The sequence below is a fragment of the Schistocerca cancellata genome, chromosome 2 (assembly GCF_023864275.1).
Source record: "Schistocerca cancellata isolate TAMUIC-IGC-003103 chromosome 2, iqSchCanc2.1, whole genome shotgun sequence".
NCBI classification, from domain to species: domain Eukaryota; kingdom Metazoa; phylum Arthropoda; class Insecta; order Orthoptera; family Acrididae; genus Schistocerca; species Schistocerca cancellata.
Genome location: NC_064627.1, coordinates 1,048,150,087 through 1,048,168,601, shown reverse-complemented (window position 1 = coordinate 1,048,168,601; position 18,515 = coordinate 1,048,150,087). Strand labels below are relative to the sequence as shown.

At 38.1% G+C, this 18,515-nt stretch overlaps 1 protein-coding gene across 2 annotated transcripts in view; it reads right to left on the bottom strand.

Annotated features, from left to right (window-relative positions):
• LOC126163027 (integrin beta-PS-like) overlaps positions 1–5,820 on the bottom strand; it is a 258,145-nt gene extending 252,325 nt beyond the window's left edge. For both annotated transcript variants that reach the window (XM_049919898.1, XM_049919896.1), the window contains exon 1: positions 5,626–5,820. In XM_049919898.1, the coding sequence (XP_049775855.1) occupies positions 5,626–5,781 (156 nt within the window). In that variant the 5' untranslated portion in view covers positions 5,782–5,820. The remainder of the gene's footprint in view (positions 1–5,625) is intronic.
• Between the last annotated feature and the right edge of the window lie 12,695 nt (positions 5,821–18,515).

Here is an 18,515-nt window from a genome sequence, read left to right as displayed (position 1 = left end):
ACAGAGTGGCCACTGCAACTGCATGGATTACCCTAGCATGCCTCCTGTCAGACCCAGATCCTCAACTTATACCACACTACTAATTTGTGGTCCCGCTTATTGTCTTCCAGACACGTCTAAAAGAACAGACACCACATATAGAATAATACATGGTGTTTGTCCATGTTTATGCATCTGTTTAAGGAGTCATGGAATTTGTTGTAAATAATCCACTGGTTTAGAACAATGATTTGCATAATTACTAGGGTGGTTTGAAAAGTTCTCAGAATGGAATAGAAAAAAAGTATTTACATCAATGAAACTTTTGCTTTATTTTTCAGTGTAGTCTCCTTGTAGATTAATGCACTTGGTCCAATGATGTTCCAGTGCCTTGATCCCATCTCAAAATGAGTTTCCTCCAGGTTGTGAAATAGCTGTCAACTCTGGCTATCAATTCTTTGTTTGAAGGGTATCTTCATCCACCAAGAAAAATTTTCAGTTTTTGGAAGAGATGGAAGTCTTACAGAGTCACATCAGGTAAATAAGGTCAATGTAGCAACAATTCATGCCTTAGTTCATCTAATTTTGCCATGGCGACAGAATATGTGTGCGGGCGCATCAAGAGTTGCGGCACGCGTCTTGCAGATAATTTTTTTAATTTTAATTCTTCAATTAAAATGTGCTTTACCTTTTCAGTTGACATCTGGCAAGTGTGAGCAATTTCACGCACTTTCAATCGGCTGTCCTCCATGACCATTTTGTGCACTTTTGCACTGATTTCTGGAGTAGTGACACATCTTGGCCGGTCACTGCCCAGATCATCATCCAAGCTCTCTTGAGCAAACTTAAATTCATTTGTCCACTTGGCAACAGTTGAATATGAAGGAGCAGAATCCCCCAGCGTATTCTGTAAATTGGCATGAATGTCCTTTATTTTCATACCTTTCCTTACGAAGTACTTAATCACTGCTCGAATCTCGATTTTTTTCATCTACGCAAATCACTATGCAGGAACAACAACAGAGCCATGTCACCGCCACAGCTATCTTCCAAGAGCACTGACATGGCACGTGTTTACAGGCAACAGTCCAATGAATATCACATGAACAACTCGTTGCACTAGCGCTGACCTCTCATGGTTATTTCAAGAACTTTTAAAACCACCCTCGTACAATAACAGGAAAAAATTACTCCACATTAAAGTTATCTCTAGCACAAAAGGATGTCCATAATGTTCTAACTAAAAATTTTGGCCACTTACCCAATGACATAAAATGTCTGACAGATGTCAAAGTTGAATTTGAAAACAAACTGAGAAAGTTTCTCCTTGACAACGCCTTCTACTCCACAGAAAACTTCCATTATAGTAATGTGGAAAAGATGCCCCCTCCCAAATAGTCACTGTATGCAGTTCTTCACCAAGATCTTTCTCCAGATACACCTAAATGGCATGTGTCATCACTGAGCTCTGCACTTGGCACTTGGCTTCAAAGTACTAGTTACCTAGTATTCCTTACCCAGGGAGTTCTGTACAGACTCAGACATTCCCTTCCCATGACTAATCCCTAGCTGAAGGACCTTCTGGGTCCTTTTAACACTCTGATGGCCATAGCTTGCATTTTTTCCCTATTTTGTCAGAATGTTCCTGCTCGTTTTGGTTTGTCAAAACACTTTTGTGATAAGCACAACTACTTAGTGCCAAATGTCAGTAATATTTGCATTCAGGGTCATTACTTCACAGGTTGTTGTTGTTGTTGTGGTCTTCAGTCCTGAGACTGGTTTGATGCAGCTCTCCATGCTACTCTATCCTGTGCAAGCTTCTTCATCTCCCAGTACCTACTGCAACCTACATCCTTCTGAATCTGCTTAGTGTATTGATCTCTTGGTCTCCCTTTACGATTTTTACCCTCCACGCTGCCCTCCAATGCTAAATTTGTGATCCGTCGATGCCTCAGAACATGTCCTACCAACCGATCCCTTCTTCTAGTCAAGTTGTGCCACAAACTTCTCTTCTCCCCAATCCTATTCAATACCTCCTCATTAGTTACGTGATCTACCCACCTTATCTTCACAGGTTACAACATGAAAAATACATAGGCAGTCTTCATACTGCAAATATCTTCTCACAACTCTCTGACAGTTTCCACAATGAGATATTGTGATTACTTGACATTTTGCTGCTTTATTTAATCAAAGAGACTGGTTTATGAGTTTATTTATGGAAGAAACATGCTTGTGTGATACACAAATGTTAGTGGGTTATCTAAATGTCGGGATAGTAAATATTTTTCAATGAAAGAAGTGGTTTCCCATATGTGATTTATCTGGCACTACAGTAGAGACTGTTTTTAGGTCAATCATTCGAAGACACAAAATTGTTCACAAGTCATTGATGATCTACTTTGGATAAGATAAGAATCAATTAATTCTCTTCTTTGAATGAGATTACAATTTAACTGATTTTATTACTTAAATTAAACTTATTACTTATATTAAACTCCTACCTAAGCAATTTAATAAAACACAAACACACACAGTTACTTTTATAAAATATCTACCTTCTCACTACAATTTTATGGCGATTCTTATGTGATTATTTTTCCCACTAGCCAAGAGATTGGAAAAAGTGCAGCTCACTCTTGTTGAAGGAGAGTTGACAGATAATATCACATAGTTATAGACCTCCATCACTAATATCAATCTGTAGCAGAATTATGGAACATGTTCAAAGCTCAACCATAACACAGGGAAAAGAAATCATGCCTAGAAAAATCTACGGATCTGTAAGCAGGGATCTTGCAAAACACGGCCTGGTCTGTTTTTCTATGAAAACAAGAGTGACACTATTATGAAAAGGAAAGTTGCTACTCATCATATAGTGCAGATGCTGACTCGCAGACAGGTACAACTCACACATACGACCGCTGTGTTGGGCAACTGAAACCACACTGCCTCACTAAAATTGTGGTTTCATTTGCCTGAGAATGCGGTCAACTGTGTGAGTTACATTTGCATTTGTGAGTGTGTGTGTGTGTGTGTGTGTGTGTGTGTGTGTGTGTGTGTTGTTGATGATGGCCTTCATGGTTAAATGCTTTATTTATCTGTGACAGTCTTTTTGTTGTACCTATCTGCGACTCAGCATCTCTGCTTTTCATAATGTTGTTACTTTCCATCCTGGATTTTCCAAAATAAGAGTGACATAGACAAAGATAACCATGCTGATGCCTTGTTACTGGACTTTCAGAAGGCACTCAACACAATTTTGCACTATCATTTAGTGAATAAAATACAAGCTTACTAAATATCAGACCATATTTGTGATTGGATTCAGGATTTCCTATCAGATAGAACTCAACATGTTGTTCTTAATGAGAAAAAAGGTACAGATAGAAAGGTATTTTGAATTTATCTCAGGAAACTGTGTAGTGCTGTTATTATTTACTTGAAATATAAATGATCTAGTAGACAGCATTGGAAGCTGCATGAGGCTGTTCATGGACGATGCTGTTTCTATAGGCATGTTGCAAACCAGAAGACTATAGTGAAATGCAGGAAGACCTGTGGAAGATTTATGACTGGTGCCAGATCTGGCAGTTGACTCTGAATGTAAGCAATGAAATGCGTTGTACTTAAATAGGTGAAGAGACTCATTACTGTGAGTAGCTGTCTGGAGTGACTTAAACTGGAACAACCACATAAATCTCATTGCAGATGCCAAGCTCACATTTGATGGAAGAAGGTTAAGGAAATGTTATTCATCCATGAAATAAGAGACTTATAAAATATTCAAAGGATTGATTCTTGGGTAGTGCTCATCATTCTAAGACCCTTGCCAGATTGGATTAACAGAAGAGAAGGAGAAAAAGAGAGAGAGACGGTTCAGTGAAGAGTGGCATGTTTTGTTACAGGATAGTTTAGTAAGACCAAGAGCATTATGGAGATGCTCAACAAACTCCAGTGGCAGACATTACAAGAGAGGTGTTGTGCATGATGGAGAGGTTTAACACTAAAATTCTGAGAAGTGTATGCTCCAAGAAGTCTTTGATACTGTATTACTTCCATCCATATGTTAAACAAAATGGCCATTAGGAAAAAATCAGAGAAATTGTAGCCCATACAAAGGTTTATCAACACTGGTTCTCCCATGCACTATTCACAAATGGAAGAGGGAAGGGAGGAAAATGACAGTGATACAAGAAGTATTCTCTGCACACACTACAATGTGACCTCTAGAGTATAGATGATGAAGTAGATATTTAATAAACCTAGGAATCGTGTCTCACCAAATCTCTACCCCCCTCCCCCCCCCCCCCCCAAATCTTTCCATCCAACATAAGATGCGTTATTTTATAGATATTTTATTCTTTTTATCAAATACATTAAAACTAACCTCTGCCAACTGCATATTAGGAAAGAACACCCTTTAAAAAGTGGGCACTTCATAGTGTGGACACAACAACATGCTTCTTCTCATTAGTATATCCCTTGATTTTCTTAGGATATGTAGGTACTGATTAGAAACAATATGTATTTTCATTTTAGCACATATTTTGTGTGAAGATTAAAGGAGGCCTCTTTTCATGAAGACCTGAAATTTCATATTCATCATTCTTAATCTTATATAAACCAGCTGATCACTGATAATGCTAATTTGGTGGAATTTTCAACGTAAGAGCATGAATATTTAAAAAACAATGACAGTGTTCAGCAGATACATCAAAAATGGCTTTCACTGATAAATAGCATTTACAGATGAAAACCTGAGAGGTAAGTGGTTAGGAAATTGTGTAACAATGCATATCTACTAACACAGTCTACATTCACGAAGAAAATATAAAAATCTTTAAATAAGGTAAACAATAATTTCAATCAATTTTCATTTGTTTCATAGCTATTCTCCAAGGTTGAACTTTAATTGTGTTACATAGTTTATTCAATGTCTATTATTGCTTCTGATTCCTTTTATTTTTAAACTGGAGATTTACTTCATGATTAGCATTTTTGAGATTGTACAGTAATGGTTGCAGTTCTTGATCACTGCTAGCACTCTAAATTCATACCAGATTCTTCCTTTCAGAACATAACATTGATTCCAGAAGCTTATCATCATTCCTCACAAGTTCTATTGAAAGTCTGAGTAGCTTGTCTTCTGCAGCAATGTATTTACTTTCAAACACTCACTCTATTTTTTTTTTATTTTTAATTTTTTTTATTAGGCAGGTAAAAAGCAAATTACTTTAATAACAAGGAAGAAGCTAAAAGCAAAATAGCAATGTTATATAAAAATGTAAATACATTCAAAGGGGAAAACTGTTAAATTGAAATGGTAAATTAGAAATATGAAAAAAATAATATTATCATTGTGTTAAAATAAGTCAAATATTCCTCCCCACTACTGCTTCAAACATCAATTTAACCCTATATTAATATACATATCATTTATTTTCTAGCTACATCTTACAAGATACCTACATAGTTCAAATTAAAATGAATGCAAATATATTATGCATGTCATGTGAAAGGATTTGAAAATAACTTTTTCATGAGTTCACTAGGTGAAAAAGCATTGCACTGTACTGTATTTTTCCATAATATGTCAGTCATATCAGAAGTGATGCAATATTCATGAAGATTTGTGTAACTTACAGGCACAGCACACCAAACGCAATGAGGCATCCTTATACAGCTTTTGCAGTCTTCTTGTGACCTACATTTATTTCTGTCATTTGCTGCAACATTTTTTTCCATAAAATTCAAAATGAATATGAAAAAGAGAATGATTGTATTACAACACAGCTTCATTTTTACACAGTGGCACTGTTACTAGCAAAGACAAGGACACTAGGCTCAAAGAACATTGCAACATCCTGAGGATATGGCCAGACCACTTCCTGTTCATGGAAATAAGAAATGTAGGAAATGACTCTGCACCAACAGAAACATTATATGATACAGTAGGGTATGCTACTTGCTGCACACATGGACAGGCATAAAAGCATATTTTCTCAACATGACCAATTCTGAGATGAATTGGAAAATTAAATTCCTTATGTTGACTGATTTCCACAGACTTGACAGATCTTATAAATTACATATTGTAACATGTGAAGCTGCTGCATAATTTATTTTTAATTTAATTTAATTATACAGCAGCTTTATGTGTTACAATATGTCACTTTTACAAAATTAAAGTATGCAATATTAAATGTGTCACATACTATCACAACACTAACAGACTCCTTATATTAATTGTTCTTGTGGCATATACATGATAAAATGCTAAATTAGTGACATGAAACCCCTTGTATCAAAATGTACCTGACATTGTGTAGAATGCTATGTAAAATGCTAATATATCCATGTCAACAAATGCTCTTGAATATGCAAATGAGTACAGTTGTGTAACTGGAAATTTATGTACATGAGTGCAAACATCAAGAGCAGAAATCAATAAACTATAAGAGTATTTATATAATGAAGTAGCAGAAAAATCAGTACCCTCATCAACAAAAATGGCAATAAAACTTGGCCAAACAGAAAAGCAGTTACAGGTGTTACTTTCTAGTAACCTGCTTTTTGGACGATAATGTTCATTGGCAGCTTTTGCATGGTGAGCTAAATTTCTCAACCTTTCTTAAATAAATAATTTTCAATCTTCAGTTTTGTTTCACTATATTAGTGAGAATACATCTATTATTATATTGTGAAAGCCTTCTGTATAAAATTACTTAAGTGCAGAAAAGATGACAGCTGAAAGTATTAATTTTTGAATTAATACAGTGAATACTTTGGATAATTTGTTTAATTCTTTCCAGTATCAAAAGTAAATTTTCATAAACCATAATGTCACATTTATCAATCTATTCTTCCTGGCATTTGGGGAAGCTGTGGGCTCAGTTTCATGAGGGGGCAGCCCAGCGTCAGAAAAGATCAGTTTTCAGAAATTACATTATTTGCTGCTTCTTTTCATAATTTTCTCTTTAGTTTACTTTTCCATTATTCTGCACTCTTCATTTATCGCTGCTCTTTTGATAATCTTCCACTCTTACATATGATCTGCATTCTACTTTCCACTTTATTCTTGATTTTTGGGTTGCATGGTGATTTCAATCAGCTGTAAGTTATGCACTGCTAAAATTACTGTCTCTTAAACCAAACTTCAGTATTATGGTACCATCATTATCATTATTACAGTATTACTGAGATTCTTTCCTCCCATGTTTTGATTTACATATTCAATATTGCGAAAAGAAAAGTTGCTACTAACCATACAGCGGAGATGCTGAGTTGCAGATAGGCACAACAGAAAGACTGTCACAAACACTGCTTTGTTCTGTTGTGCCTATCTGTGACTCAGTACCTATGCTAAATGGTGAGTAGCTACTCCCCTTTTCATAATATTGTTACATTCCATCCTGGATTTTCCATTGTTTGATTTACATATTCAATTGTTTAGACTCTCTCTTTTTCCTATGGACAGGACTTTCATTGTATTCGCTAAGAAAATGAACTACAATACCAGCACAGACTCACATTACAGAATGCATTCCTGTTAAGCATCATTCAAGATAACAAAGTTTCCTTAGTTCTCCTAAAATGAAACTGTTGCATTGGCTTTGAAACATCAAACATCTCTTCCTAACGGCATGTATAAATTTCAAAAGTATTGTTAAACCACAGCCAAAGTTACCTATTGGTTGGAAATTCCTTTCTATTCCATATTATTCCAGGTCACAGTTGCACATTTATTAAATACTCTATTCCCCGAGTTTCTGTTCCACCAAATGAACATTTATAAAACCCAGTCCATTTTCCACTAAGAAGGCACATCTACACTCACTAATCACCCCTCCCCTCTCCATCTGTAACTCTTTTGTGACTACTATACAGATGGTTTCCTCAAAACCAACTTGCCAACTTTTTCTTCTGTACACCGTATTTATGAGCTATTCATGTTTTTAGAGATCTAAATGCCATTTCCTATATACTGTTACCCACTATTAACAAGTTCATTTTTCTCTCAACATTATATCATCCTTTCTATTGTCTGTTTACAATCTATGCAACTAACAATAATTCTGTATTTTACAAATTGACCCTACTCACATTTCCATCAAAATAATAAACTGTCTTGCTCAAAATTGGCTATGAGTTTTCCTTGTATATCTATTTTGTTTATAAATTCCCCAATAGACTGAAATTTGCCATTGTAAAACCATTGCATAAAAAGGGGGATACGTCGGATGTCAACAACTACCGCCCAGTCTCTCTTCTGACAGCTCTATCAAATATTTTTGAGAAAGTAATGTATTCAAGAGTAGCCTCCCATATTTGTAAAAATAAAGTACTAACAAAATGTCAGTTTGGTTTTCAGAAAGGCTTTTCAACAGAAAATGCTATACACGCTTTCACTGATCAAATATTAAATGCTCTGAATAACCGGATGTCACCCATTGGTATTTTTTGTGATCTCTCAAAGGCCTTTGATTGTGTAAATCATGGAATTCTTTTAGATAAGCTACATCATTATGGTTTGATGGGGGCAGTGCACAAATGATTTAATTCATACTTAACTGGAAGAATGCAGAAAGTTGAAATAAGTGGTTCATGTAATGTTAAAACAACAGCTGATTCCTCAAACTGGGGGGCTATCAAGTACGGGGTCCCACAGGGTTTGGTCTTAGGTCCTTTACTGTTCTTGATATACATTAATGACTTACCATTCCACATTGATGAAGATGCAAAGTTAGTTCTTTTTGCTGATGATACAAGTATGGTAATAACATCCAAAAACAAAGAACTAAGTGATGTAATTGTAAATGATGATTTCACAAAATTATTAAGTGGTTCTCAGCAAATGGACTCTCTTTAAATTTTGATAAAACACAGTATATACAGTTCCGTACAGTAAATGGCACAACTCCAGTAATAAATATAGACTTTGAACAGAAGTCTGTAGCTAAGGTAGAATTTTCAAAATTTTTAGGTGTGTCCATTGATGAGAGGTTAAACTGGAAGCAACACATTGATGGTCTGCTAAAACGACTGAGTTCAGCTATGTATGCTATTAGGGTTATTGCAAATTTTGGTGATACGAATCTCAGTAAATTAGCTTACTATGCCTACTTTCATTCACTGCTTTCGTATGGCATCATATTCTGGGGTAATTCATCGTTGAGTAGAAAAGTATTCATTGCTCAAAAACGTGTAATCAGAATAATTGCTGGAGCCCACCCACGGTCATCCTGCAGACATCTATTTAAGGATCTAGGGATCCTCACAGTATCCTCACAGTATATATATTCACTTATGAAATTTGTTGTTAATAATCCAACCCAGTTCAAAACTAATAGCAGTGTGCATAGCTATAACACCAGGAGAAAGGATGACCTTCACTATGCAGGGTTAAATCTGACTTTGGCACAGAAAGGGGTAAATTATGCTGCCACAAAAGTCTATGGTCACCAATCAAACAGCATCAAAAGCCTGACAGATAGCCAACCAACATTTAAAAATAAATTAAAAGAATTTCTAGATGACAACTCCTTCTACTCATTGGCTGAATTTTTAGATATAAATTAAGGGGGAAAAAAAGCAACTTTAACATTAGTGTCATGCAATATTTTGTGTAATGTAATATCTTGTACAGACATCTTTTATTAACCTGACACGTTCCACATCATTATGAAGTGTCGTATTCATGCTCTATGGAACAAGTATTAATCTAATCTAATCTAATCTAATCTAATCTAATCTAATCTAATATCTCGATATCAATTATTCTAGGTAGTTACCTTCAAATCTCTTGTTCATTCCCTTTTTTACCCTTAAATTCCCTCTACCATCATCATTCCTTTCCCTTCTTTCTTCTGACCAGTGTCTCACTCTCTTCTTCCATAAACATGGTCTCTTCTTTAAATTTTCTTTCGTACCTCCGCCCTATGCCACACCCCATATCAGTGCTTCCATATTTCTGTTTTGTTTACTCTCTGAGTTGAAAAGAAAAGCCTTCTCTACATCGACCTGAAAGGAACTACATTTTTGTTTCAAAGCAAAAAGTAGAGGGTGTTCAAGACAAATTATCAAATTGTGGAGCATATGCATTACACTGATGGTACAGTAGTCATAGTACTTATATAGATTGCACATGTAGGCTGAGACATCCTCAAGTTTTATCATTAAACCGTGTCACCATATTGTCACATCGAATTAGTTTGCACCTGCAGATGGGCAACCCAGTTACAAGGTTAGCAAAGTGGGCTGCTTCGTGCCTCCCCCAACGAATCACATCAACATCTTGCACACACAAATTGACACTTGCCACAACACAAACAAAGCCTGAATTGTGCACCTATAGTGTGAGTTACAAACTGGAGAAATGCTCTGTGAAAGACGGAGAGAGGCAGCAGGCAGCGTCTTGCGGCTCATGGGAGAGTAAGGAGCCATCTGTGGGCTAGCTATGGCTGCACGTAGAGGAGGCAGGTGGCAGACAGCTGGGCATGCAGCTTCATAGACTAGGGTGTCAGATACCTCCAACCCCTGCTGAAATACTTAGGCCCTTCCCAGAACCTCTCCCCTGAATCCATCTCCCCACTCATTGCAACAACAGCCTGCACACCCACCTTCTACGTGCTCCCCAAAATCCACAAATCTAACAAACCTGGGCACCCCTTTGTGGCTGCTTACAGTGCCCTCACGGGAAGAATCACGGCCCTTTGTTGATAAAAATCTCCAACCAATTGTCAAAAACCTAGCCTCCCACATTAACAATACCAACCATTTCCTGCACCAGCTCTCCACCATCCCCTACATTCTTACCTCCCAGATCCCTACTCATCACTGTTGATGCAGCCTCCCTTTACACCAACATCCCTCACACCCCACCGCCTTCCCATGATTGACCATTACTCTCCCAACTCCCTGCAGATTCCAGTCCCATCACTTCATTCCTTATAAACCTAACCAACTACATCCTAACCCATAATTACTTCACCTTTAAAGGGAAGGCATACAAACACATTCGTGGCACAGTCACATGCATCCACCACATGGCACCCCCTCCCCTCTTCGTGAGCCACCTACAGGAAACATTCCTAGCTTCCCAAAACCCCAAATCCCTTGTCTGGTTCAGGTTTATTGATGACATCTTTATAATCTGGACCCAAGGCTGACATCTTATACTCATTCCTCCACAACTTCAACACCTTCTCTCCCATCCCCTCACCTGGTCCTCTTCCACCTATCGTGCCACCTTCCTAATTGTCGATCTCTTTCTCTCAGATGGCTTCATCCACACTTTGATCCACATCAAACCCACCAATCATCAACAGTCCCTGCACTTTTGACAGCTGCCACCCCTTCCACACCAAAAAATTCCTGCTATACAGCCTGGCCACCTGTAGTAGATGCATCTGCAGTGATGAGAACTCTATTGCCCAGTATGCTGAAGGCCTCACAAAGCCTTCACAGACAGGGAGTACCCTCCAGACCTAATTCACAAACGGATTTCTTGTGGCATATCCTCAGACACACCTGATCCTCACACCCATCCCAAGAACCAACAACAAAGAAGAGCCCCAACTTGTCACCCAGTACCACTCCAAACTGGAACAACTGAACCACATCCTTCTTCAGGGCTTTAATTACCTATCATCAAGCCCTGAAATGATGGACATCCTATCCAAGATACTTCCAACCCCTCCAAAAGTGGTGTTCTGCCACCCATCCACCCTCCACAACATCCTAGTCCATCCCTATGCCAGTTCCACCCCCAATACCATGCCATAGGGATGGAAAACCCAGCTGCAAGACCTGCTTGATCCATCCATCACTGGCTTCTCCTGCCCCATCAGAGGTTGGGCCACCAGTGAAAACAGCCATGTTATATACCATCTCTGCTGCAACCACTGCACAGCATTTCACATTCGTTTGACAACCAACCAGCTTTCAACTAGATGTAATGTCCCCTACCAAACTGTTGTCAAAAACAAGACGGACCACCCAATGGCACAACATGCGAGATTTCAATGACTGCTTCACAACTGATGCCATCTGGATCCTCTCCACCACCATCACCTATTCTGAGCTCTGCAGTGTGTGTGTGTGTGTGTGTGTGTGTGTGTGTGTGTGTGCGCGTGCATGCGTGCATGCATGCGTGTGTGTGTCCTGCCCCAGCACCCCCGCCCAATTTGTGTCCCTTCATCAGCAACTTGTGTGCTGTTACCTCACGCCCTAGTCTGTGAAATCATCTGCCTTCTGTCTGCCACCTGCTCCTTCTACCTACACCTCCAGCTAGCCCACAGATGGCTCTCGACTCTCACACAAGCCAGTAGACACTTCCCTCCAATCCCCTCTCTGCCTCTCACCTCTCTCCATCCCTCATCCCACCCCATCTCACACGCCCGGCTCACCCCTGTACATTCACCGTGGGCCAGTAGAGGGTTGGCAGTTGACTGAACACAATGTAGGGAAACAGGTTCAATGTGAGGATTAGCTGGTCTCCTATTGTGTGTAGTAAATATGTCCATTGCAACAGTTTCTTTTCCAGTCTAAAAATAAGTTGTTAGTATCAAAGCAATCTACAGTATTCTTCGGGACAGCTTTGTCATCTTCAAATACTTCATTCATATATACTGTTATCAGCCCAATGGCATCATTTTTAAATGCTTCACATGTTTCTGCGAAATGAGATTTAATACATATCAACTAGTATGATCGTTGGGTACAGCAGGTGACAAACAGCCTTCTAAATGTAAGCAATACCACATTTTTAACACTGTGATGCACTTTCCTTCTTTTCCCACCTGAACAGCACATAACACGCCTTTTGTGAGATTCTTTTTCTTTTCAAGTGGGAGTATGTGTATTGGAAATAGTCTCATAGTGCTGGTATTCATTGCTGGACAGTTGCGAACAGAGTACTCGGGTAGCTGTGCACATTCTAGCAGTTGTAGTAAACTCTCCTCCCCATCAAAAAAAAACTTCTCTCTTCACCATGGAGGCTGTTTACTAAGAGCAGCTTCCAAGTGACATGCATGGCCAGTGCTTCATTTCAGAATACATTTAAGAGCCACTGAATCCCATGCATTTATATAGTGAAGCAAACATATGCGAGCTGGACTCGTCATAGTATTTAAATGCCATAGCAACTGCATGAGACTGCGGCTTGTCATTTTATGTAACTGGATTAAACTGCTGGTATCATCTGTAAATTGGTATATTTTATGTTTAACACGTTGACTGCCACATGCATTGTGATGATGTTTCACCACCAGGTCAAGCCACAGCATCAGGCATTAGCTGTGAGGCTCTGCAGTGATCACCAACAAGCACATGGCATCTTGAACATGGCTCTGTTGTGGCCAGCTGTGGTCTCATGGCAGTCTGAGCCAAATATGTACAGTAAAAAAAAGAGTTGGACTGAATATGAAACCTTCTAGCAGAGAGCTAATAATCAGTTCACAAATTTATAGATGACAAACTGATAATTTGAGCAATTTGTTATTTATTATTAGACATAAGTAGCCTTTTTTATATGACTGAACTGTATTAGTATTATGATACTGTTCTCTGTAGAGGATTTCAAAATTTTAATTGTCTCCTGTACATGAATCAAATGATTTAGGTATCTACATTATGAGATTAATAAATCACAGTTACATAATATTTTAATGACATGATGGAACTACACTTTAATTATTTTTAAACAATAGAAAGTCCAGGATGCAAAAAAACCAACATGGAAAGGCACAAAAATTCACAGATCATCTCTCTCTCTCTCTCTCTCTCTCTCTCTCTCTCTCTCTCTCTCCCCCCCCCCCCTCTCCACACACACACACACACACACACAACTGTTGTTTTGGGCACCAAGGCCCGAATGCAATAGCATCTGACGTGAGCAGCAATGTGGTGGATATTGGGGGTAAGGAAGAGGCATGGAGCAGGGAGGGGAGGGATAGTGGGTAGGAGTAAGGGCAGATGCTAGTGCTGCCTATGGGAGCATACAGAGGCATGGTAGAGACGGGTAAGGCTGCTAGGTGCAGCACTGGGTAACTGTAGTGGGGAAGGGGGTGGGAAGGGGGAAGAGGGATAGCAGAGAAGAGAGAAGGACAGACTGAGGTCAGGGGAGTTTGGGAACAAAGGATATGTGGTAGTAAGAGTTTCCATGTGCAGTTCATGAAAGATTTTCCCTTACAGTAAGAACTAGAGTATTGAAACTGTTGGCATTGTGTATGCCTCAAGAATTTCGGTGTAAATTCTAGAAACACTCAGCCTTCCACCGTCTCGAACACCCGATATTTTAGGTACGATTGCAGGAGAGTGAGAACATTTCTACCGATCCATCTGTTTCTATGTGCAGGTCGGAAGCTTGTTATTATAAGACTGTAAGTGGTGTGAGTCACTGACGACAACAAGTGTTTGCCACCAGCACCACTGAAGACGTGATGAAAACTCAAGGAATAATTATGTAGTATTCTTTGATGTGTTAGTGTCTGTGTTGATTGTAGAAAGACTAATGAACAATTGAATACAGATTTTTATGCACATTCATGTATTGGACTCGCTTGAGACTAAAGACTTTTATCTTACTTCATATCTCTGCATGAGGCAGGATGCATGTGATGTCCATAAATTATTGGATTGTTACAACCTATGACATTGTACTTGTTTTATCAAGTCTGACATTTAAAGACACCAGTTGGCTTTCCACAGTTTACATACTTATGTAAAAAAGAGTAAATGTTGCTTTGTGTTGAGAGTTGAAAATATACCATGAATTAATTGAAAGTGTTCCATGAGTACACAAATTATTTCAAGAATAGAGAAGTAGCTTAATAAAGTCCTTTGACCAGGTATTGTCTTGGGAGAAGAAGCTTTTAGAGATCAACATAGCTGATTACCCAGAGAAGAGAATCAGCTGCACACAATACATAAGTAACTGCAAGAGGTGTGTGAGTTTTGCACCCCAGTTCCACACTGTCTCGTGTCATCTGAAAAAAATTAGAATTGTAGTCAAATGCTTTGAGAATTTAGGTGGTGCAGTGAACTGCTCTCACATATAACCATGCCACATAGTTGTAACTGAATTGGACCTGTTGAAATGGAGAACAAATAAATGCTTATGTGGGTTGGTTGACAGCATCTCAACTCAACACACAATTGTTAACAAACCGATGACTGCACCTGAGAACTGATTGAACTGACAGATTGGAACCGTTGCCAGTGTAACTTCTAGTTTCGAACTGAGAGTTAAAATTTGCTCCACTCTTCTACCTTAACTCATGCAGAAAACAGAGTTTGTGAAATCGGATGAATCTTTTTGAAACATCCTGTATAATGGAGAAATCTGTGTGTAGCCTCTTTCATCTTGCCCATTTAATTTACACATCGATTTTTAACTGATCAGTGAAAAAGCCACAAAAATACATTGTCTCTTTGGAACGCAACTTTCAGTAGCCTTAACTAGAGGAACAACAGGCACCCACAGTCAAGTGCTATTGTGGAGCCACAAGATGATTTCTGCAACTCAATCCAGATCAGGGACACTGCAGCGTGTTGAATCTCACCTGGCTTGCCTGGTCTGCACTCGTTCAGTCACTGTGCTCCAACTGCTAGCTCATACACAGTCCTTGTATTAAATGATGAGTCTGGGAAGAAGTTGACTGGCCACAAATAAGTATACAAAGAACCAAAGAACCTGGTAAAAAAAACTACACTTTCGAGGCCCATTGTCCAATTAAGATGATGTGGATCACCACAACAATTGCCAATCAAAAACAAATGTGTGTCATGTCTTCATCTCACAATTCACAGAGCCTTCCTAGAAGCCACCAATTCAAAGTAATTGTCTTCCAAATGTAACTTAAATGAAGTTTGGACCTAGTGGGATATATAACAACATACACTGCCACACAGGAATTTACAACAAAAACACGAGGGCAGTTCTCATACTGTTTACCATTTTGATCAACATTGAGAGTAAATTTCCACATGCTATCATGACAATAAGGCATCTGTGATTATCTAACACAATGCTGAGTATCAGTGGGAGACATGGCATGATAGCAAGACATAAGCTTTGTTCATCTGAGCTAACCATGTCTGAATCTATAGTCATTGTCACAGTTAAAACTTCTAAGCAACAATCAGAGTAACTTCCCACTACACATACTTTGCAAACATCAGATTAAACAACAGAGCTTATAGTGCTGCTGAGGCGGAGCCACCACCAGATACATGGCCTGACATCATAAAACACCTACCCTGATATGCTGTGAACAAGAGGACACTACTGTTTGCTGTTTGTAACTTTTTGGCAGACTGTGGAGTCATTTTTTCAAGTTTTGGTTATTTTTATGAGCCACACCTGTAACTCACGATTAACTAATAGTAGTCCACCAAAGCTGCATTTTCAATATTTTATTTGTCGCTACCAGTTTCGAGCAATGTGGCTTTCTCAAGTGGTACCTATATACAATCAAGCTGTTATTAACAATGTAGGAAAAGATAGATTGCTACTTACCGTGAAGAAGAAATGTTAAGTTGCAGAGAAGCACAATTAAAATACACAAAATCTTATATATTAATTTTCAAATATGAGAAGCTTTTGTTTTGTCAAATATTTCATACCAGTTTGTGTGTCAAAGGCATGGTCTGTTATTAAATCTATATCATATGTAAAATTTAGGATTCTCTTTTGTTCTAAGTTATCTATGACTGATAAGAATTTTGTTGAAGTTCTCATTATATTTTTTACAGGAGAATGCTAAAAAGTAATGCCTCAGAATTTTTTTTATGTGAAAACTCCTAGAGCTTTTTAAGTAAAACAGATGTTGTTATTATCCTACATCTTTACCTGCAAGAATCCGATGCCTTGGGTTCACTGTCATCAATCATCATCAATACTTTTCAGACTTGGCCCCATCTGATTTTCATCTGTTCCCAAAATTTAAAGAATGCCTTCAAAGGCTTCCCTTTGATAGTGATAGAGTGGTGCAAGCAGAGGTGAGGCTGTGGCTCCATAAAACAAAATCAAACACTCTATAGTGATTGTGTCAACAAACAAATGTCTTGTTGGGAGTGTTTGTTGCCAAGGTGACAACATACAGAAATCAAATTTCCAACTGCAATATGATTTAGACAAGATATCTGTATGATTCCAAAACTACACAACAAACTACACAAATTTAAAGGCTGTAAACTCAACTAAATACTTGGAGGTTACAATTAAGAATAACTTAAACTAGAACAATTACATGGATAATGTTGTAGGGAAACCAAACTAAAGACTGTGATTTATTGGCATAACACTTGAAAAATGCAACAGGGCTACTAAAGAAACTGCTTACACTACATTTGTCTGCTCTCTTCTGGATTATTGCTGTGCAGTGTGGTATTTCCATTGGATAGAATTGACGGAGGACATCGAAAAACTTCAAAGAAGTGCAGCTTGTTTTTTTTATTGCGAAATAGGGGAGAGAGTGCCACAGATATGATAGACAAATTGGGTTATCAATCATTGAAACAAAGGCTTTTTTCAATGTGGCAGGATCTTCTCATGAAATTTCACTCACCAACTTTCTCCTAAGAATATGAAAATATTTTTCTGTCTTCCACCTACAAAGAAATGACCAAAAAAAAACGCATCACAGCTTACACTGAAAGATTTAAGTGCTTGTTTTCCTGCAGGCTGTTTGAGAGAGGAAAGGTAAAGAAATAGCTTAAAGACATCTTGATGAACCCCCATCAGGCACTTAATTGTGAATTGCAGAGTAATCATGGAGATGTAGAAATAAATATGTTGATATGAAGAGTAAAGATGAAGAATGTAATAACATTTGTTTTACTTAAAAGGGTTTAAGAGAACTCACAGGCATTACTTTTCAGCATGCCCTCGAATTTCTAAGTTCTGTTTGTTCATGTAAAATGTAATTTGAACTTCTTGCCAAATGTGTGTAGTTTTCTACTTTCTCTAAGATGTTCAAATAGCCACCTTTTTAAGATCTATGAAGAATAGGAAGATTAATGCTTATGTCTACTAGGCTGCAGAACAGCAGACACAAAAAAATTTCCCCCACAGCATATCTTGTAATAATTGTACTACTGGTCCGCCTATTACAAAACATTTTTATGGAAGGGCTATTTTCCACCTCCATCCTTCAGGGCCAAGGATAAGTTGAGAGGTGTCTTCCCAGTTAAATGCATCTTACTTCTTAGTTTTGACATAAGTATTCCTATATCAAACTTCAAGAACATTTGAGATGCTTCACTTTTATGCCTCTCTAGGACTCTCTTATGCCCACTTAGCAGACTTGTGGTCTCCCACGAGTGCACCTTGCAACACTACATGACAGTGGTTGAACATGGTTGCTACTCACCACCTCAAATTCTAATGCACTACTCAATTAAAACTCACATAGCTCTTGAATGAAACATCAGATTTAGATGTATATTGCAACAATAAATTACAAAATCCTCAAATCATATATTTATGATATGTCCTACCACAAGTTATTCTTTTCCTCAACTTAAGAGAT